Here is a 23477-nt window from a genome sequence, read left to right on the forward strand (position 1 = left end):
ATCTGTGATCTATTGTTCTTGCATGAGCACACTTCAAATGAAATACAGTCTGTGGTCTCCGTTCAGGGCACAGCGGAAGCTGACACCAGGTAATGCAGTCAAGACCTTTCCTTATCACTGTATCAATTACCAACCGTACCCACTCATTGAAACAAAGCAGGTTCAAAGGGCTAAATCTCAGTGTCCTTCTGGCTTCTGAACGCTACACTGTACTTTAACGTGTTGTTTATTCCCTAGTAATCCATGTCACCAAATTCAAGAGCTTCTACCTCCCCCAGGTAAGAGTTTAGTGAGGCAGAAGAAGAGCAAAGAGTTCTCTTTGCAAAAGTGAGTCATTCATGAGAGCTTTAATGGACTGGGTGGGTTTTAGAGGTAGACAGTGGGAATCTGCTTTCAATTAACTGTGTCTTATTTATGCCTCTTCCCAAACTGTCGCCACACAAGGCAAGTTGCCCCTCTTAACTAAGTAACAGGATAATGTGCAACCTCCGGGAGAGGGGTTGGTAAAAAAGCACACACTCCGGGTAAAGCAAGTACACAATGCTCTTGGGAACACAGCAGATTTTAAACAAAATTGAGGTTTGATCATGTATTATGCTTGGAGTCTTCCCCCCTCCACACAGGAACACACAGAGTTTTATTCCTCCAACAACAGCAAGAATCAGAGGAAAGCTTTTGAGCCATGCAAAGTTTAAAATGTTGGTTGTCAAGGCATGCGATTTTGCACTTTTCAAGCACCTTCCCCAAAGTTCCGCAGAATTTATACGTTTTTAAAATGGGCAGCATTTTCTGGGCCAGGTTCAGATGTAACAACAAACTATGGGCTGTTGTTACACGAACAAGCCAGCAAGAGCCTTGGACTTGTGTGCATCCCTGTTCTCTTTGCATGAAATGGAAGGAGATCTAAAAGCGTCCATTCAAAACATAACTGGAGCAAATCAGCAGTTTTACTAAATCTTGGGCAGCAAAGGGGGGTTGCCTTCTGAAAACCACACATCACCACAATAGCTTTCCAACTGTGTTCTGGTGAATCCTGAGTTTCCTTAGAAGCTTGCTGAGGTAGTGATGGTGGCAAATTTCCCGAAAAGAGTTTGCCCACCACTGATGACCTTTCCCGTGCCAATGAGCAGCTGTATGGGAGCATTATATTGCTAATAAGCCTAGCTAGCTCTCCATGAGATTTACTGTTCAATCTTGGAACGTGACCCAGGATCTACTACAAGAAGGTTGGAAAATCTGTAGCCCTCCAGATTTATTTATTTATATGATTGATCTATTGCGGGGGGGGGGGGGGTTGAAATGAAGCACATAGAAAAAGCCCATGAAAATAACACAAATCCCTGAATGACATATTAGTTGTTGGGAGCCAGTCAGCGTAGTCAATGGGTCGGGGATGATGTGAGTTGTAGTTCAGCCGCATTTGAAAGGCCGCTGCTATACAATACACAATGTTTCCCAGCAGACAAGCCAACTTGGAATGGTCTCCATTAAGCTGCTAAACTTGAAAGTGTACAGGATGGAAGGCAGCTCAGGATACCAGATTTTGCTGCTTATAACTGCAAAATGCAATGACAGCTTTCCAAAAATCTGGGAGAGGTGGATAATGAAAAATATACCATGAGGCCTTTTGCATGACTAAGCACAGAACCATTAAACACGTAGTGATGAGTGTTCAAACTGAACTCACTCCAAAAATGCTTCTATCTGAAAGAGCATCACCAGACTCAACCAAAGACACTGCCAGTTTCTCACCTTTCATTTCTTTCATTTCTTTCTTGCTTTCCCTCTTCCCCTGACTCCAGTATCTGGCAAACACTGAGGAACAGTCACTTCATCACCACTTTTCCTGTCAAATAAGTCACTGGGCGAGTTCCCTCAACAGTTAGGATGCAAAATGAACTTCATGATGAGCAATACTCAAGGAGGATTGTGATCTCTTTTCTGCTCGCCTAATCCCTACTGCCCATTCCCATCTTGTTTTCCGAACATATCTGGCAACTGGCTTATTAATTGCCGGTGTATCAGGTACTGTAATAGAACTATATTTGTATGTCCAGAAAAATTAAAATAAGACCCAAATGTGGATGCCACGGGGGATATAAATATGACTTACAGCACAGGGAATTCATAAAGTTGGGCATTCAGAAGTATCAGATAGTCAGCGTATGGAAATGTTCAGAAGAACTATAAGGAACTAGGAAAACTGGAGTGAATATATGAACTGGAATGAAAAGCAGTTCGTCTGGGTCCAGGTTAAGATAATCTCCTAAACCAAACCTTGGCTTTGCTCAGCACAGCGGCAAAAAAGGAGCAAAGTTTCTGGGGGCTCCCCTTCGAGAACCTGCATTTTTGCACTAATCCAAGGTTGGGCTTGAGGCAGCCCAGAGCTCAATGGTCCTAGATTGATCCCAAATTCTGGAAAGCCACCACCAGTCAAAAAAGATCATACTGATCTGGAGGAACCAAAGGACTCTCTCAGTGTAAGGCAGCTTCCCATATTCTTACCGGGTCACTTCAACGCCATACATTTAAAGCACTCTTACACCACTTGAACAGTTACAGCTTCCCCCCAAAGAACCCTGGGAAACCTAGTTTGTTAAGGGTGCTGGGAACTGTGTGCAGGCTCCCCTAACAGTTCTCTGAACCCTTAACAAACTACAGTTCCTGTGATTTTATGGCAGAGGCCATGACTGTTCAAGTGGTATGAGAGTGCTTCAAATAGGACCATTTTAGGTGCATCTCTGAAACCTCCTGCCATGATGTCTTTAGGCCTATATGCTGAACCTCATGTATAATCCCCTGAGCAGAAGGCATTCCAGGAACTATTCAAGTCCTGTCCTACCATCACTGCCAACTTTTAGTTGATATGCTTTTATTCAGGTTTTAGGCACTGCAGGAAGGTAAGGCAGGGCTGGACTTTCTTTCCAATCTTTCACATCATTAAAAGAAACAAAACCAATCCCCTCTTCTCCTGGTTTCTCAGGCTTTGTTAGGAAGGAATCAAGTGTCTTGCTTTAGAAAAACCTGAAATATTGGAAACCCAAGCATGCGACAAAGTGTACCATGTGCTTAAACAGTTTGCTTCTCAATATTTGTTCCACATGGTTACAGCTTTTTGTTGTTCTACTGCAGAACAATGAAGAGGTGACAGTGAAACCTTTCAGCTGCAAGTCAAAATAAATGAAGGTTTTAGGGAGTCTCCGGAAAGGAAGAATGTGGTACCTCCAATTCCTTCTCGGTATGGTTTATTTAATTTGGAGCATTCCCATCTTTCCTTTCTCTCCAGAGCCTCTGCTTCCACTTCCGCTGCCATCCGCTCTTCTCCCCAGGGCAAATAATTAGGAAGCATTGGATGCCAGAAGGCTAGCTTTCTACTCATTGCAATGCAGTTCAAATTAAGTGCTTCCTTCTGGAATATCCTGGAATTAAAAGAGGAAGCTCTTTAATGGCGAAATGTATTAGACTGTGAAATAGACTCCTCGCTCCCCCAGGGCAGGGCCTGCTTAAGAAAGTTAAAGCTTGCTGGAAAAAATGTGCTTTAGGGAGCTACACTGAAGGCACAAAAGGCAAAGTTCCAAATGATGGGAGTAATTATTTTTTTAAAAATCCACTGAGTTAACTTGAAAATGAGATAGATAGATGATAGATAGATAGATAGATAGATGATAGATAGAAAGATAGATATGCAGATAGATAGATAGATAGATAGATAGATATGCACATTCGATAACAGCCATCACATTGCAGTTTCACTGGTAGAAAGTTATGGGGCAGCTTTGTACAATAAAGATTGGCAGCAGCAGCAACAAAAGCACAGAACCAAAGAAACTGGCTTATTCCAAATGGTCCATTTAATAGCCATTCAGGGTTTAAAACTTAATATGTTACCAAGCCTACCTGGAGATACTAGGGGCTGAACCTGGAATCCTCTGCATGGCTAGTATGTGCTCTACCACTGACCCACAGCTATTTCCCATTGCCTGGCCTGGTCAAAATTTGGCTTAGGTACGGAATGCAAAAGACGTAGATCACAAAACATGTAGATTGCCAGAAACAGTCCCCAAACTCTCCCAAAGACCTGCACACAATCTAGCTCTAGCTGCAACACTGTGGAAATAAAAGGTGCACACTTCCCATGCCCGGTGTCCTCAGAGATGCCCGATAGGAACAGCCAGTTGTACCACCTTCCCAGATTGAAGAACTGGGCCAAAACCAAGAAAATGAAATTTCAATAGGGACAAATGTATGGTTCTACACTTAGGCAGGAAGAACCACCTGCCAAAAAAAAAAAGTTTGCCAGTAATACCTGTGAAAAGGATCTAGAGGTCTTACTAGACCACAAGCTTAACATGAGTCAACAATGTAACGCAGCAGCAAACAAAGATCATGCTATTCTAGGCTGCATCAACAGAGGCATAGTCTCCAGGTCAAGGAAAGTCATAGTACTGCTCCATTCTGCCTTAGTCAGACCACACTCGGAACACTGTGTCCAGTTCTGGACACCAAATTTGAAGAAGAATCTTCAAGCTGGAATGTGTACAAAGAGGGTGACCAAGATGATCAAGAGTCTGGAAACTAAGCCTTATGAGGAATGGTTGAGAGAGCTGGGTACATTTAGCCTGGATAAGAGGTGATGGAGAAGAGAATATCACATGGAAGATGGAGCAAACTTGTTTTTTCCTGTTCCAGTGGGTAGGACCAGAACCAATGGCTTCAAGTTACAAGAAAGGAGATTCCGACTAAACATCAGAAAGAACATTCTGATGGTAAGAGCTGTTCAACAGTGGAAAGGACCGCCTTGAAAGTGGTGGACTGTCCTTCATTTGAAGTTTTTAAGCAGAGGTTGGATAGACAATGGTCATGGATGGTTTAGTTGAGATTCCTGCATAGCAGGGAGAGCTCAGAGTCCCTTCCAACTCTACAATTCTATGATTCTATGAAATCTGTTTTGATGGACTGGAAACCAAACCACCTACTTTCCTATTATCTCCTTTGTAAGTTTCTCCTTAATGTTGTTGTTTTTTAAAAGAAAATAAAAAATAAAAACAACCCATTAGAGTAACAGAAGCAACTTTTTAATATCTGCTAAATATAATGTTTAATTAGTTTTCTAAATGCATATGCCATTAGCTAACCATTAGGGATAATGTACCCATCTTCCTTTGCAGAATCAGAGAAACCACTGATTTAGTTAGACAGATTCTGAAAGGTAATTTGGCTGAATAAGTGTATTTGTATCATGATGAACTGAACAAAGTTTTTTTTTTAATAAAAAAACATTTCTGCTAGTGGCAAGGCGTCATTTATTCTGAAAGCTTTCTCTAATTCTACTGGCTCATTCATGCCATTTCAGACTTTTTTTAAAAAAAAAATGGTGTCTCTGAAATACAGACTCTTCATTTAAAAGTCCAGTTGTTGAGAAAATTCTTTGAGCAATATAAAGCAAACACCCAGAAACATATTTTGTAGGAACAAGGTGAGAAAGACACAGATCAGGAGTATTTAGAGCAGTGGTACTCAAAGGGTGTGGCAGGAGAGAATGGCAAGTGTGGCGGAAAGATTCAAGGGCAATCAAATAAACATTTGAACATATCAGCGCAGTTATGGTATAGTGTAGGATTAGGCTAGGTTGGCTAAGGAGAAATTGATGAGTTTGCCTGTCTCAGATCCAACTTAATCTAAATGAAATTACCCAGCAAAAGCAAGCTCACACCTCCCATTGAGTTTCCATACATTGTTAAGGTAAACATGCAAGGGGCTTTTTAAAAATTATACTTTGGGAATGATTCCTGTAGCTGCACTATTTTATACTTTCTGGGTGTCCCGTGATTGTATTATAAAGTAATTGCGTGCAATGTTATAAATCAAGCACTGCTAGGAGTTGCTTCTTTTTGTTTTCCAATATATTTCTTATCAATAAAAAAACACCTGAGGTAGCATGAGCAGATTTTTATTATGAAAGTGTGGCCCAGAGAAAAAAAGTCTGAGAACCACTCATTTAGAGAGTCTGGGGCAGATACCAACATGCACTCCTACTAAACCCTTCCTCCAAAGTTCTGCAGGGTTCTGAAAGCACCACTGAGGCAAGAGGGGGAGACCAATTTCCTGGTATTTCCCTAACCTCCTCCCACACTAATCCTCAAACTTGCCAGGCCTCTTAAGACACACAGAAGGCATAAAATGCATTCCCTTGCCCCATCCCCTCCTCCTGTCCTCCTCCTCCATCCTGGAATGACAAGCTTTTTTAAAATAAAAATTAAAAATGCCGTAACAGTTTTAAGACTTCTAGGAGATAATAATGAGCTTGCATCAAGACTAAGGACACAAAACAAGAGTTCCTGGAAGGATGCCTTGAGACCTAAAGACACAGCAGATCTCCTCTCTGCCTGCAGAGGGATCCAGCCTCTCAAGGGGTAGAAAACTCTGCTGCCCTTGCCCTCTTCACTGCTGGCACTTCAATGGCAGTAACATCTACGGAGTGAAACCTCCCATTCCCCCCACATCTTCCTGGAAGCGGGGAAGGGAGCAGACCAGCTCTGGAGCTGGCTTTGTTGTGCCATTGGAAGAAAATATAAAGGGAAAATACATGTCTGAAGGGGAGGGCAGAGGGAGAGAGAGTGAGACAGAAAGACAACAAGAAATCTTCCCTGCCAGACTGAGCTTGGATTGGGCAGTTCTGCTTGGTCGAAACAAAATAAAAAAATTCCTTCCAGTAGCACCTTAGAGACCAACTAGGTTTGTTATTGGTATGAGGTTTCGTACACTTCTGCTTGGTTTTTCTCTTCACTGTGCCCAAGAATATTCTTAAATTAGTCTTCAGTTTGTCCTCTTTGTTTCAATGAGACTAAAGCATGACTAACTTAGACTGAATCCAGCCCAATCTCTGATCACAGAATGGAATAGCTAGTGGCCTTTCTAGATTCTACCATGGCTTCTGCTTGAGCACCCAAAGTGCAGATGGATGCAACTTTCAGCATCAAAAGTGATTAATACCTCCAGCACATTGTTTGGAAGGGCTTTTTGATGTTAGGCTGCATCCTGTAATGTTTGTACATAACAGATGCCATAATATCATTAGGAGATCATACGGTTGCAATCACAACTACTAACTGCCTGAATTAATAACAGTTTCAAATTAATGAAGCTTGGGGCATCATTGCCATCCTTCATGAACGTACATTATGAATCTCTAAAAGTAAATTCCCATCAGTGGATCATTAACAGGGAAATACCATTTTTGAACCAATCAATAACATGAATCAGCTTTTCAAAAGGCACTTGTGCAGGTTTTATTCAAAGAAATAGAATACCAGACGGACAGAGCAGGTACCCTTATTAACCTCTTAATGCAGAACCATATCCAGGAAACTCTACCAGCCTTGCATTCAAACAGCCAGTACAGGCATCTGGAGCCACAGTCCACACTTCCACCCCATGACTCAACCAGCACTCTCAGCAGCATCTCCTCCTCCTCCAAGCAGCCCCAGGTTTTCCTAGCTGGAAGCATCAAGGAAACCACTGCATGGGCTGTTTTCAGATTTTGCTTTGGCAGTGGCTGCTCTTGCCTGTAGCTGGAAGAGATAACGGTAGGGAAAATCACAGATGAAGCCAGAGCGAGGGAGGAAAAGGAAAAGCAGTTCGTACAGCGAATGCCTTGTTTTCTCTGGCAAAGAAAAGCTGTGGTGGCTGCTAGGGTGAGTGGCTGGCAGCAGTGACAGGGAATCTCAACTTGCCAAAAGCACAAGGCTAGGAGGCGGCTCTCCAGCTGGAGAGCCTAGTCCTGGCAGAGCTGGAGACCAACCCAGGAGCAGAGAAGTTGCAGTGTGCTCAGTATCTGGCTGCCCTTATGGGGACTCTTAGCTGGTTGAGCCCTGTTGCAACATATTCTCTTTAGCTGCCTATGCTCCCTGCTGGAACAAACAAACAACAGTCAGAATAGCGATGTTCCTGTAGGGTGCTAAGGTACTCGAATGGATGAAGGAACTAATGTGCAAACAAGTATAAGGTAACTAATGTGTAGACAAGCTTCAAATTGGCAAGTCAGCCAAAATAGTTTGCTTCTTCCTGACACTAATGCCCAAGCTCTGTACAGTATATGACTATTTAGATCACTCCATTGATTTTGGCATGTTATCTTTAAACAGTACTTAAGACTATGGTCTGGAATTTGAGACTTGGATTCACAAATTGAGCCCAGTCTTCTACGAGTGCATATTTAAAATTACATACACACAGGCTGGGTAGCATGCAGGCTGTTTAGCCACAATTCAGTATTTCTCATGACTCGATATATGTCCATACCTTATTTATTTAAGTTTATACAAACATCAAAGAGACAGATTATCTGCTTTAACCTTTGGAGTTCAGCTCTCTTTACTCCTACATTCTAGATCACTAGATACTGATTGAAGTTTGAAGGTGGTATTTGTTTATGGATGAAAACAAATAGCAACTTGCTGAGAAATAAATGTGCTTGAGTGAAAAATTTACATAATATTGGGCATCTACATAATTTATTCTATTATGGACTTGGAAGAGTTTTGCTTTCTACAATGTGACATTTCAGGGTGGTTTTTTTGGCTCATACAAAGTAAATCATATTCCCAGTTAAAACCTACAGCACTTCTTGCAGCAGAAACTGTACCCAACAATAGTAACCACAGGCTAGGTCAGTGTCCACTAGGTCTTCTAAGGGTTTGGTATACAAATACTAGTTTCCACTTATCCTACCATAACCTAATATGTAGATACAAGACTAATGTGAACCATCAGTCCATGTGACAAACCTAATTTAATAAAGTGGTTTGCCCTATCGATCATGTCCCACTGAATTCAGTATTTCACATAAAAGTGTTGGCTTTTCAATCTTCATATTTCTTGCCATCCAAGGGATCTTTGGTCATAACAAAACTCATCAAGAGATACAGCAAAATAGGTAAGCGATGAAGGATTGGGGGCCAGAATTCTGAGGAGGAAACAGAGCCCAAGAGCATTATTTTCTCCCACCACAACAAAACTTGAAAAATTGTTTAAAACAATTGAACCCAATCAGATCATGAGGCCACCCCCATTAAACTGGGAAGAGGGCCTTTTAAAAGTGAGGTGGTGGGACCCACCCGAGGCATGACAACCTGAGCATGAAACCAACATCTGATATTTTTATATTCTTTGGGTCTGCCCAGGTTTCTCCACTCTGTGCCCTACAGCGGGTTGGTTCTTCCCTGTCACAACCAGGGATCCACATATGCCTTTCCCCATAGAAGTTGTTTATTCCCTGGGAGAAGGGCCTGGTGTCCATGCTGGCTAAAGATACTGCATCTGCGGTGAGGAGCAGGGTTTTCACTGCAAATTGCTCTGAGGATACGGAACAACCAACCTTGTATGGTTCGGAACTCTGCTGTGCTTTTAAGCTTTGCAGAAAGGATGCTAAGCCGGCCTCTTCCAAAGTGCCTATGGCTCTTGAACAAGCTTCTAGATCTTTACTGCCATATTGTTGTTGCTGGAAAAGAGTATCGCTTTTCTTTAACGGAACATTGTTTATGAGACTGTGATCTTAGATTTTGTGATATTATGACTGGTATTGGTTTACTGTTTAACTTTGTTAGAAGTTGCCTCCAGTCTTGGAGAAGCAAGAAACAAGTGCTTGAAACAAACATCCCCATCACTATCTATGCCATTTAAAGGAAGTCAACTGTGTGTCCAAAGTCTATTTTCTCTGCCTTTAAAGTGCAGGTCATAACCCAAGCGAAAATTCCAAAACAGTTTGCCACAAGGGAAATGCAAGTGTACTGAAACAGTGATTTTAATCACTTACAGATGATGTGACTTCAAGGCACCCAGCTACCCACAGAAGAGGCTGCCTGCTGCAACTCTGCATGAGACCAAGTTCTGGCCTTCTAAGAACAGTGACTCATGCAGAAACACTGGGGTTGGACTCATCCGAAGGCAGGTAATTCTTACTCCAACACATTTAAGCTGTTTAAAGGAGTAAAGGTCATGAAGCGTGCCTCCAATTTAAACCGAGGAATAAAAGTGGGCCACACAGCCAAAAGAAACCTGACAATGCCAGACCTTCATGCCTCCAACTAAAACCATAAAAAACAAGGGATGATTTAGAGCACACCGTGGGGAAGGGATGAGAGGCTTATCCCTACCACTGTGTAGGCTTTTGCCCAGCCATCATTTTGCCAACTGGAGCTCCAAGAACAGAAGAAGTCTTTGCCAGAGGAAAATGTGGCTACTTGGGGAAGAGAGAACACAGGTAAGCAAAGAGTTCAACTCTCACTACCATTCATGCTGCATTTTTAATTGCCCTCTGTTGTGCCCTTGTTTTTAAGAATTCACTGCAAGTCCTATCAAGTCATGCCGTCACTGCAGCTAGTTTGATCCTCAGCTTGCAGGAAAAGTGAAGTAATGATTGACTTACACCAAGACTGGGGAATCTGTGGCCTTCCAGATATCACAGGACTAAAATTCCAATCATCCCCAATGCTGGTGAGGGCTGATGGGCACTGGAGGGTTCTCCACCTTAAACTCCAAAGGAAACCACACATTTCCATGAGCCTCCTCTTACCAAACCAGACTGACATCTCAAACAAAAAAACTCCCACCCTGTATCCACTTTTAACCTGGCCCTTGACTTTACCAGCGAACTGACTTTACTGTCTGCTCTCATTACCATTTCCCAGAAGTGGAGATTATAATATATGTTAGGCTCTTTCTTTCTTTCAGCATGAGGGGGGGGGGGGAGACGACATTGAGAGAGACCATTTAAAAAGGGATTTGTTCAGCTAAAAGAAGCTAAGGACACACGGCACTCGTGCATTCAGCACTCTGTAATGCGGTTTGAAAACATGCGTTGTCTAGGTTGTCACCCTGACTGACAAACGGCTTTCTCCTCCATTAATATTCACAGGGGATGCTTCTTTTTAGCATCATGTGTAAAAACAGCCTGGCACTTTTCAAAATGGTCTGCAAATAAACCACTTGATGCCAAACTGCTGAATATAGATGTGGACCAGATCAGGTCATGTAAGCCAAGATCATCAAGATCTAAGCAGATCTTGCACTACAAAAAAAATTCCCTTCATCCAGAGGAATTCCTTTCCTGTTAAAATTAAGAGAAACTTTGCATGCAACCCATAAGTAACCAGAATCTCCTAGGATATTTAGCCATGGGGTGGAGCGGGGGAACAGTATCACCACATCAGTAATACGGTCCAATATTGAACAGAAGATATACTTACTAAATTAATCCATACTAGTATAATGAATTAAAAGCATTCTGTAGCACAAAGCAAGCATAGCTGGTGACCACTGGCAACACATGGCCTTGTGGAATGACTGTGTAAGGAGAATTCCAGTTGCAAGTAAAGAACCAATATTTTACAGTACAGCAGAGATTTAACTACCGGTATATGTCACTGATATGTTTATGAAGTTATACATAGTTTAGTTTTCGTCATAAAAGCAAATTTTTTTAAAAAAAATTAAAAGCATTCCACACAATGGCTATTTCTGTCTTCCAACTTTAACAAAGGAAGACCTATACAATGTGTGTTTTATACGATCAATAGCTGTTATTATGAATCCCTACTGCAGAAAAAGTTTATTACTAAATCGAACATGTCTCCAGAATACTCAGTGGTTATAGGCCTTGTTTGTACCTAAAGCTATGAAGGGAAAGCTTAGTCTGAACCTGAGCCCTCTCTATAGTTGCTGCAGCCTGAAACAATACGCAAGCTGAAACACAGCTTTTCTTCAAAATTAACATATATGCTGTGCTGTTCACCAGCCAAATAATATTTAGGAAAATGCCTAAAAGAGGGGAAGGGTGCACAAAATAAATATATTGGTTAAGTTAATACACAGATGTGTATTAGTGGAAACTGCTTGCAAAACTGTGTAGTCAAAACTACATATAAAACTTGTGTGCTAAAATAAAGTCACTAAAATGCTAAAATGGGGATCTTTAAAAACAAGTAACAAATTGCAGCAAAATTCAGAGAACTGAATTTAAGATTGGCCATTATTCACTCAGGATTTAGCACAAGGCAATTAATAAGCAGTTTCGGTAGCTCCCCCCCCCCCAACTTGGTTTTGACCCAATGGTGGGCTGTTGACTTTAACACCAATGATTCCTGGTCCACCAACTGGTTAATTTAAATTAGGGGTGGGGAACCTCTAGCCTGGGGCTAAATTTGGCCCAATGTGGCCCTCAATAACTTCCTATGTGGCCCTTGGGACTCTTCCCAGGCCATGCCTCCTTCTGAGGCCACAGCCCTTCCCGGTACTATTCGACACCCTCATCAAATGCCTTGAACTGTGCCTGGTTGCCCGAATGGAGGATGATGACGTGTGTAGTTTTTGTGGTGCTGGAATGTACAAAGTACAAATGTAAGAGTCATATTTGTGTCTCCCACCCCATTTTTTCCACCTCTGGTCCTGCCCACCAATAGGATCTGGCTCCCCATAAGGTTGCCCATAAGGTAACTGGGGCCCTCAGGCTGAAAAAGATTCCCCACCTCCGTAGGTGAAAAGCCTTATTCACAGTAGAACAATATCTGCCTATAGTAATTATTCTATAGGGGTGGGGAACCTCAAGGGAACCCTTCCTGGTGCAGAGGCCACATCCCAGAGGTAGGTAGGGCCAAAGGGAAAAGTAGACAAGTGTGACTCCTGCCATTGCAAAATAGGCTACATTCAGGCAACACAAAAGTCAGAAGTATCAACACACACCCCTCCATCCTGTTAAGGCAAGCAAGCAGTACAGTGGTACATCGGGTTCAGAACTTAATTCATTCTGGAGGTCCGTTCTTAACCTGAAACTGTTCTTAACCTGAGGTACCACTTTAGCTAATGGGGCCTCCCACTGCCGCCGCCGCACGATTTCTGTTCTCACCCTGAAGCAAAGTTCTTAACCCGAGGTACTATTTCTGGGTTAGCGGAGTCCATAACCTGAAGCGTCTGTAACCCGAGGTACCACTGTATCACCACAGCTTGCCTTCTCTGGGCAGGAATCTCTGGAAGGAGCAACAGTGAATCACGGGAGCCCAGAGAGCAGTCTATAGTGGTGCAGTCCAGGCAAGTGAAAAGCTGCCCTGAAATGCTAGCGACTTTGAAAGATGCATTACAATCCGAGCACAAGCCATATTTCTTTTCTCTAACCTTCAGTATGGATTAGAGATAAAGGCATTTTGTCTTACTGGTAGCAGCCTAAGATTTCATTGTTCTATAAAAATAATAATGAGCTCATGACTAATACCTGACGGTCCATAAATTAAATAAATAAAAACATCCCAACAAAAAACAACATAAAAAGATCAGGCGTACATGTTCCTCATCATTTTTCCGCGTCAACTATTAATTTTATTTATAAAGCATGGTGTGTGGAGGGGGCGGGGGGCGGGTGTGCAATCCTGCAGTTGGCATTTGGCTGGCTTAGTCACCAAGTGGCATAAGCGCCATTGCCACTGGTGGAGAGGAAGGCCTACTGTCAGGGTACCACTATGTCCTCTGCCAACAGTGTGGGCCAAAACAGGACATTCCTTGTGGCTGTCAGGGCAAGTTCCATGAATAATGCCAATGATTCTAAGCTGGCCCCACATGCTCCCAAATGGGCATCAAAGCTATGCCAGCCCTGGGACTGGCCTACTTATCGCCCTTTGTGAAAGAAACAGAAATGGGAACAGCAGCCACACCACCACCTCCTGCCCAGGGCACGGCTAGTCAGCAGGACTTTGGGTGTGTTGGCTGCTGAGCCACACACAACAGAACTGCTCTTTGTTACATGCTTCTCTGCATATGATGAAAACATCCATCAAAGCGAAACGTTTTAAAACCTGTGTGGCCCAGAGCCTGCAGCAGCAAAATTCCCATTTAGAATCCGTCATCTCTGAAGTACTTCTCAAATAAAAAATGCTTTAACTTCCCAACAAAAAGGGTACACACAAAAAATCTGTCATACTTATGAGTTCCATAAGGAGGGCACCCCAAACTGTGAAACCATTGCCCTGTGCCCTCATTGTTCCAACGTCAGTCGAAGAGAGTATACAAAGGGGGGGGGGGCTGGCCAGCCCAAGACATTCTGGTGTCTGAGGCAGAACAGCAAATAAAACCCCCTGCCTCGTGCACTATCAAATTGGGGTGCATTAAGTATCAAGGCTGGCCAGGTTATTTTGGCACCCAAGACACAAAGCATTACAAGCAGCTCTCCCTGGGATTAAAAAATACAATACATTTAACGTCCATTTGTTGCCCGTTCGCAATTGCCAAAATCAGCTGTCTGAAGGCAGCCACCTCACTCTATGTAACAGGAGGGCTGGTTCTCTCAGCAGCTGATTGGAGAGGTATATATGGGGGAAATGCTCCGTAAAGCAGGGGTTTCCAAATTGTGGTTTGCGGTCCACCAGTGATCTGCATGCCTCATTCAGGTGGTCCATTGTTGTCTGCCTGTGAAGAACAGCAGGAGCAGTGGCTGGGAACAGTTGGCGCAGTACATTAAATATTCACATTGATTTTAATTGTATTTTTACTGCTTCTATTAGTTTCATACGTGTATTTTATTATTTGCTGAATCCAAACTGCAACACAATAAAATACAATATAATAAATAAAAGAAACAAACAAAACAAACAAAAACACACACCCTAGCACAGCACATTACATTACAATTGCTACAGAAGGCAAAAAACAAACCAACCACCATTAAGGGGTCTATCAAGACCCTCAGCAATTCTCAAGCGGTCCATGGAGGAGGGGAGTTTGGGAATCACTGCCCTAAAGTACAGTACACATGTAATGTTCTAAGGAAGAAGCACTTTTTACTTTTTAGAGGTACATCTAAATTCACCCAAATATGACAAGTCGGTGTTTTGAAAACACCTACATCACCCAGGCACACTCAGAGACAGGGATTGGGGACATGCTCAGAGGCAAATGCAGCTTGGCTACTGGGTAGCAGGGGAAATGGCCCTACCTAATTGGTCAAAGATCAATAAATCTGGGTGGGCAGCTTTCAAAATTCATCCAGAAGTCTACAGTACTTTCCTGTTACCTATGTGGATATTTCAGCAACATAAATAGGAGCTGGTGTCACACCTCTTTCCGACTTCATTTCTCCCACACAATAGGCACCTTTTGTGCTAGACACCCTGCATTCCTAATTAACATTGTCCTAATAAGCATCTGCAGCTATGTTGACTCAAAAATTTAAAATGGCATTAGACATCTACTGAGGTCCACAAGCGGAAAATGTGCACCTACGGAAGCTAACTTTGTTACTTTGCTGAGGAAGGGGGCACTTCCAGTGGCAAGTTTGTTTTCAAGCCTCATGAGGAAGGAGGCAAGAGTCTTGCATGTGAGACAAGAGCAGCAATTGGACTTCAGCCCCACTTTAGAATGTTATCTCCTGACATTGACTCTTAACACTCGTTCATGATGCTTTTGAATAGAATAAATATTTAGTCAATGAGATAAATAAAATGATTAGCAGACTTCAGTTCACATGAATCTCAACTAAGATAACGAGGAGAAAAGACGGTTAGATAAAAAGACTGAGCTATGCCTCCTGTTGGACCCACAACCTGTATTTGGTATTTAAGGATCAATCAGCTTCGGTGAATAAGGAAGGAGGAAACTGAGCAGCATTTGCAAATGCTCACTAAAAGGAAGTTCAGAACTGGCAAGCATTCAAATATAAATGTGCTGCATCTTGCAGTTCTCTAGAACAACCTCTGGTCCTCTACAAACCAGTGTCGTGGGGAGTTCTCCTGTGCAATGCCGCCTCCCATATTTTGGGGTTTGTAGTTAATTAAGCTACTGAAATGAATGGGAGCTGCAAGCTCCTGCACATTTAGATACTGGTTAAACAGGAGAACATTCGCTTGCATTGTTCCCTTATTGCAGTTTTCGCCATTGACCATTGGTATTTTTCGCCAGATCTCCCACACCTGCAATTCCAGCCCCCACACAGGAAAATCTGCATTCTTTTCCTTTCTATCTAGATCTTCATTCAGCATGGCACATGCTGCTAGACAGGTGTTAAGTTACATGGGGGCAGCATTACCCAGCACACAAATACAGCAATGGGCACATCTGTAGCTGCTAAATTTCTGCTTCTCATACACACAAGCTCTGAAAGAGAAAAAAGTTCTGACATACACAAACACACCCCAATTCACAAGTGGCACAATCCAGACTCACAAGCATTCACAGCATCACTTCTGAAACAACCCTTCTAGCGGTTTTCTATTTGTTAAAACCAATAACCCGATTCTGCAGCCAATAACCCAATTCTGCGCACATTTGCCAAGAAGCAAGTTCCATTGAATTCAATGGAACTTAATCTCAGGTCAATTCCACAGTATTGTCATCTAAGAAGCTTTGATATTTAAAGCAGATGGGCTATTTTTGAAAATGTGTTTCTATTCCTCATCCAGTATGCAGACGCTAAGAACATAAAAGCATAAAGGTTACAAACATTAAAGAAGTAAAGAAGGCGAAAAATTAATGTTAAAGTAAAGTAAAGAAGTAAAGAAGGCGAAAAATTAATGTTAAAGGGAGAAGCATATTCATCTTCTGGATTAGCATTTGCACTAAACCATATTCAGTTTAAAGGAGGAGACCTAAAAGCAGCTTCCAAATTAATTTGTGATAAATATGATGCAGCATTTTACCGTGAAACATCAGTTTCCAAAACATGAACATGTGTATTCAAAAAATACAACACTGTACTGCTGGGGGGGGGAGGATTTTGGGAGAATGATAATATACTGTCCTTCCCTCTCCCCTCCTTCCATTTCCACCCATACCATCAAAATTTAGATTGTAAGCTCCTATGGGCAGGGACCTGTCTATTTTGCCGCCGCTGGCATTATCTAGAGAATAATACAAAGAGCCATAGCCTAAGCAAAAATTTCTATTAAACACATTTCTGAAAACATTCAGTACACTTTTGAGTATAAAGAGAAAACGGGGCTTTAAAATGTTTGCATTCTATCGATTTTGACCTTGATGTTATGGTTTCAAGCTACAAACACCAACTGAAGAGACACAGAAGTTTAGATTGAATGATGGACTTAAGGAAGATCTGAAATAGGGTAAGGGGCCCCGGGTATTCTTAATAAATGTGCAAGGCAGAAGAAGAAAAGGCGTGTGTAAGTCAATCAGTGCTTCCAAGACTCAAACCAAAACCTCCTTTTTCCACTGTTTTTAACTGATGGCTATTTAAAACCACTGTGAACCGGTTTAAAATTATTAATCACGACCCAGCATTCAGCAAACGATCCTCCTCTAGATCAGCCACTGATGTTTACCTGAAAAAAGGTATTCCTTTGTTTTGGCTTTTGTTATTTTGAATGATTTAAAGGGGACCCTCACCCCGGGAGAGTGCGAACAAGTTTCTTTACAACACACAAACTTTGATTTATTCACGTAAACATCAGAAACGCTTTGGCAAACACGGCCAGATGGAGGGGAGGAAGATAATGGCTTTTTCTGTTTGCCTTAGAAACTAAACAGCTGCGGGAAGCATCATCTGTGTGGCGAGCCAATAACTTTTCATCTTGTAGGCTCTTCCATTTATCAACCTGAAGCCAATTTAATTTGATGATGGTGGGGAGAGAGAAAGATTTTGTTTTAAAGATCTTTCATAAACTTTTAAAAAGTCATTCCCCCTTTTTGCATCTTGATTTGTTTGAAATCAGGGTTTATACACAAGAATGATGAGATTGTAAAAAGAAAAAGAAATAAAAGAGTAAATCAAGAGCTAAAGATCACAGGCATATTAAGGGGTGGGGTCGTTTCGGAGCACAGTCTGTCATCACCAGGAAGGGTGATCCGAGTAAAAGTTAAGCATTTTAAGACTGCAATCCGAAACACATTTCCTAAGACATAAGCCCCCTTCCCCAATACAGAGAGCCTTATTTCCAAATAAACACACACGACGTCTGCAGTCCTATGCCTACTCAGTCAGGAGTAAGCCCCACTGAACTCCCTGGGACGCACAACTCAATCCTATGTTTCTTCGGAAGTAGCACTTAGTTCAATGGAGCTTACTCCCGAGCAAGTGAGCGTCTTAGATTGGCTTCCTTAGACACGAGTAAACATGCGTAAAACGGGGCTGCAACACCCCCACGGATCCCAGCAGAGTAAAGCCGAGCAGGTGCTCAACGCTCTGCACAGAAATCCACGGAACGAGGAGCCAGCTGCACGTTTACAAGGAAACGCATCTCACTGAGAGTATATTCAATTACTGTAACGCGTGAACTTTGGCTGAATCGTGCCCTAAACCAGTGCGAAGAGGGTTTCCCCATCAGATCTACTTACCCTCGCATAGGACGACGGCACTTAACGCCCAACGGGCTAAAGGCATCTTTTCCCCTCGCAATAATCCCATCGCCTCTCCGAACTTCTTCGACGGCAGGGAAGAAGTCTTGGCAAGGCTCTCTGGAGTTCAAACGTGCACGAGATAAGATAGTTCTCCGCGCTCCCTCCAAAGCAGGCGCTTGGGTCTTGGGTGGGGAGACGACAGTCCGCTCCTCAGTCAGGTCTCCCCATCCTCCGAAGGGTCTCCAGATCCCCCTCCTCTCACTTGCGGCTGCCAAACGCCAACAAGACCAAGGGCTCGACTGGAGGGAGGGGGGGGTCCCGTCTGCTCCTGCCGGCCTGGGTCGCGAAGAGCCGCCTCCCAGGTCTCTACTCTCCCCAGAAATCGAAAGAGAGGTAGAGACCCAGAAGCGCGCACGGACGAGGCGGATTCAGCCCACCTGCCTAGGCAGCACTGGCTCAACTCCCGTTGGTCTTTAGCCGCCCATCGGAGCCTACGGGGTGCTTCTTCATTGAATCTGGAACAGAGGATGAGGGGGGAGAGAGATTTGAGCGGGTTCAGACCGTGGTGGGGGGGGGGGAGTGGAAATTAAGATCTGCTCCGTTTGCTTCCAAGGCGGCTGGCGCTCTCAGGAACTGCACGGCTGCATTGATCTTCTCCAAGTGCACTTTGCAGCGCCCCCTCCCAGGCGAAGGGGGAAAGGATGCCGCTCCGACGCCTCCCTCCAGCCGGGAATGGAAGGAGTTCAGTCGCTCTGCTCCGCAAGATCTAAGAGCAGCTCGGCTTTTGTGCTGAGCGAGGGGCGGTGGTGCTGCTGGCTGCCGCCTGGGGTGGTCTGGGCCAGCTGGGAACTTGCCTGGGTCCTTGCGGCGGAGCTGCCGTGCGCCTAATGAGGCTGCTGGCAGGCGGGCACAGAGCGAGCGAGCGAGCAGGGCTGTTCCCCCTCCTCGCGGTGGAGCTGCTGCGCGAATGGCTCGGTCCAGGCAGCAAATGGACAAGCCGCTCTCTTTCTCCCCCCACCCCAAGTTAATGAACAAATTGCAGCAGCGGGGGGGGGGGGAGTGTGAAACTGATCAGAAGGCCTGGCTGCAGAGGCAGGAAGGGACCCACCGAAGGGGGCCGAAAAAGAAAAACGGGGGGAGGGATCAAATCTCAAGAAAGGAGGGCAGAGTCAAGGGGAAGCTCAGGACGGCTTTGCTACAGGTGCTGCTGCTGCAAACTCCAGGTGTAGGAAGTTTGGGCGAGGGCGCCTAATGCAAAAGACCAGCATTTGGAAACGCAACTGGTCCTTGCATAATTTGCGCAACGTTTTAAAAACGAAAGCACCCAGCAGTTTGGGGATGGGGCTGCATCCATACAGCTTCCAGGCGCAGAGGCCGGGGACGCCGTCATCTGCTCCCTTCGCCGGGCTTGGTTGCAAGATAGCAAAAGCAGAGTGGAAGGCTTGGCTCTTGAAAAATGGCCGGAGGGGTTGGGACAAGCCCAGAGCTGGGTGCGGAAGGTTGGGCCTGCAAAATCGAGGCAAAAAGTAGGGATGGGGTTGAACCGGGAGGACACCCAAACAAACATGCAGAAAGGAGTTGCCAAAAGATCTGGAGCAGGGTAGGGGGGGCGGGGAAGAGAGGTGATAGAGCAACAGCAGCCTGTCCTCTGTAACTACACCTTAATACGAAGGTACCGATTTCAGAATAGTAACTTGCCCCGCCCTGGATACATTAAACATGCTGAATAATTAATTGCTGGGGAAACAGATATTTTTGTCTGATGGTGAGAGGATGCTTAAGGGTAGGCAAGCTACCTGGCAGATGCCCAAAGTAGCCTAGAATGTATGCCCGCAGCTGCTGCTTATTAGTGTAACACCACTTTTGAACCACAAATGAGGGGGGGGGGGACTTTTCTCAACCTATTAGCTTTCCCAGCAAGCCATCAATACTCAGCTAAAAGGCCCAGCAAACGTTGCATGCATTGTGGAATGGAAGCACTTGAGTGCCTCAGCCACTTCTGTTGCATAATGCCAACACCATCTCTGTAGTTCCCTCTGTGTGCAATTTCTTTTTCAGGGGAGAAAAGTTGGGTGAACTTTCCACACTGGGACCTGTCCCTTTCTTTGGAATATGTTGCAAGAAGTTGACAGGGCTTACTCTCAAGTTAAGTGTACTGGGGATTTTCACAAGCCTTAAGAATAAAAATTTAAAAATCGGTGTTCGAAAACACCTACATCATACAGGCACACTCATTGGAGATGAGTGCATATGCAGCAGCAAACCCAGCTTAGCTGCTGGGTAGCAAGGGAAATGGCTCTACTCGCTTGGGTGAAGATCAATCCATAGGAATGCTTTTCGGCTTCTGGAAGTTTCAGATAACATTATGCATTGCTTGTCCAGGAAGCATTACTTAAAAACTCTGCAAATGTTATGTTTATGTTCCCGAGAAACCCTAAGAACAGCTACTAAAACCACTCAGTATTATGGAGCCCTAAATGAATGCACACTCCAGTAAGAATATGTTCATATCTGCAAGTATCCAGTCTAGGAATTCACAAAGTCTCTGTCATGAGAAATAAATATAAGGAACTATTGGGTCCAGAGTAGCTTGAAAGCTGAATCTCTGCAGGATTTACTGCTCTGAGGTCCCTTACCCCACTCCAAGAACCTGGAAGGTGGGTAATTGAGCCATATGCCTGCATCATTTTCAATTCCATAATTCCCCACCCTCAGATATGCCATAGCTGCTCTTTCCCTTAAGGGAGTCTACAAGAGTCACCTCCCCTGAACTTGTCTTCTTCCAATCTGGAGTCATGAGAAGCACAGTGATTCATACAAAACTTACAAAGCGTGGGGAATTCTTACTCTTTCACACTGTATTTTTATGCTGTGTACCACCCTGAAATCTACTGATGAAGGGCAACATGAAGAAGAAGAAGAAGAAGAAGAAGAAGAAGAAGAAGAAGAAGAAGAAGAAGAAAGTATACTTGCCTTGTGGTGAGGAAGTATGACAAGTTTGGAAAATACTTCTCTGGCTGGCCTGACTGCTGATGCAAAACAAACCTAATGATGACATCAGTAACTTTACTGTCACTATTTGTCAGCAGCTCCTCTTGCTTTTGGACCACAAGTCTACCCAATTTTCAGAGCTATCTTGGAAACCATTCTCGAGTGCTGCATTGGAATTGCACACAGGGTACACCATGTGCCAGATGAGCAATATCAGGTGATGCTGCTGTGCCTGAGTCAGTGATTACAAAATGTAGAACCGTCTTTTCTCATAACCAAGCAGCTATCTCTTCTTACAATAAAACCAAGCTACTGTACCACAAGTTATTGATTGCTTAAAAACAAATGGAGCATTTGCTCTGCCTTGTTACACTGTGGGTTGTGATCACGCCCTTCTCTGTGTATGCCTTGGAATGTCTCCTTTTTGGTTTCACTTTCATTTTGCCATCGCTCCTGTGTTGTAGAGTGATTCCTTCACTTGCTGTGTTGGCCAAGTCTTCTCTCTGCTTGGAATAAATGAAGGAGGTTGTGCTAGGTGACTTTATGGCTGTAGGCAATTTGCTGCTTCTGTGATTCCTCATGCAAGCACATGTCTGGAATCCCACCTGGGGAAAAGCAAATGGGGTAGATTTCTGATCAAAATCACCCTCTCCTAGAGCCGATTTTATTTTTTCTTTAGAACAGCCATTGTGGCTTCCTTTGTATGCAACATATAGTCTGCCCCCAACCCCCCTGTTATGCTGTTTGCATCAGCCAAGCCGGTGGCAACTTTGCCCTCCTTGAAATATCTAAAGACTAGAATGACTTTCGCTTATTCAAGGAACACCTAGTGTACCTATTGATTGATCAGGGTTTATGAGCCTTTTGATTACTTTAGCACTACTTTCCTCCTTCCCACCCATGTGTGTTGTGTGTTTCACATTGCAAGTCTGAAGGCAAGAACTGTCTCTTTACAGATTTTTGCAAGCTCTTTGGGAAAAGAGCAGGGTGAAAATGCTTTAAATAAACAACTGAAACACCCACCCACCACAAAATTAGTAGAAAATGAGGACTTCATTCACGACACATTAAAAAACCAAATGGAGAATAACAGAAAATCTAATCACAGACTATCTGAATGCAGTGCAGACATTTTCTACAATGATCACAGCCATGTATCTGCTAATATCATCCTCTAGGCCTTCAGTCTATCATGTGCCATTTAATCAGATCCAAAGGCTCCCATGGTTGGTCAATTCTCAGCCTATTTCATCATGTAGCAATGCCTGCATTGCTTGAGCAACTGAGGCATGGTAGGCGACTATACAGCTGCCCATGATATATTTGTCTGACCAGTTAAACCAAGCTCAAGCAGTCTGAAAAGCCAATAAACCTCAAAGCTGCCCTAACAAATAATGAAGTTTGTTACTGACTCCATTTCTGGATCTCCAGCCTACATCCGCAGACTGTGCTAGGCTCTGCATTGATCCACCAAGTTCTCTTCTGGCTCTACATAGGACTGACAACTCGTCCTGAACCACAACTCCATCCTGAGAGGCTAGCTGTTGTTTACCACAGAAGTTTGGGAAGGGTTGTAGCTCACTGGTATAGAGTGCCTGCTTTGCATTCAGAAGATCTCAGGCTTGTTCCCCAGCAATTGCAATTTCTGCTGCATTTCCCCATCCAGGTAATGCTGAAAATGTACCTTTATTTGCTAACCTTCACATCCACAACCCCATGCAAAGTAGCTAACCAGCAAAGTTTCCCCTGCAATACCTTTCATAAATAGCCCTAATCAATCAAGTCCCTTTCAGCTTCCTTCAATTTTATTTTAAAAAGCAACAACAAGCATCATTTCCATTAATAGAAAATATTAGTCCATCCTGCAGTGCTTACCTAAGTAGCAAAAACATTAAACTTTGGAAGCATAAAATATAAATGATCTATATTGAGCAGTGAGGTCACTGCTGAATCATAGTCCTAGTCAAACGTAGGTCATGATCAAAGTACTAAAAAGCCTGCAGGTCATCATCTGGTCAAAACCTCTGCTCTACACAGAGATGGGCACAAAGAGGCCCATTGACTTTCCCAATGTAGAGCATACCTCATCTGATCGGAGAGAATGGATAGCTGGTTTGTTGAGGGAGCACACCAGAAGGAAACGGAAGCTCTCCATA

At 43.6% G+C, this 23477-nt stretch overlaps 1 protein-coding gene across 2 annotated transcripts in view; it reads right to left on the minus strand.

The window, feature by feature from the left end:
* Positions 1 to 19302, minus strand: part of RET (ret proto-oncogene) — an 89180-nt gene extending 69878 nt beyond the window's left edge. Inside the window, exons 1-2 of one of the 2 annotated variants that reach the window (XM_028729197.2) lie at positions 18328 to 19302; positions 3223 to 3419 (exon numbers count right to left, since the gene is read on the minus strand). In XM_028729197.2, the coding sequence (XP_028585030.2) occupies positions 3223 to 3419; positions 18328 to 18335 (205 nt within the window). In that variant the 5' untranslated portion in view covers positions 18336 to 19302. The remainder of the gene's footprint in view (positions 1 to 3222; positions 3420 to 18327) is intronic. The other variant, XM_028729198.2, reaches the window with a different exon arrangement.
* Between the last annotated feature and the right edge of the window lie 4175 nt (positions 19303 to 23477).

Source organism: Podarcis muralis, chromosome 6 (assembly GCF_964188315.1).
Source record: "Podarcis muralis chromosome 6, rPodMur119.hap1.1, whole genome shotgun sequence".
Taxonomy (NCBI): domain Eukaryota; kingdom Metazoa; phylum Chordata; class Lepidosauria; order Squamata; family Lacertidae; genus Podarcis; species Podarcis muralis.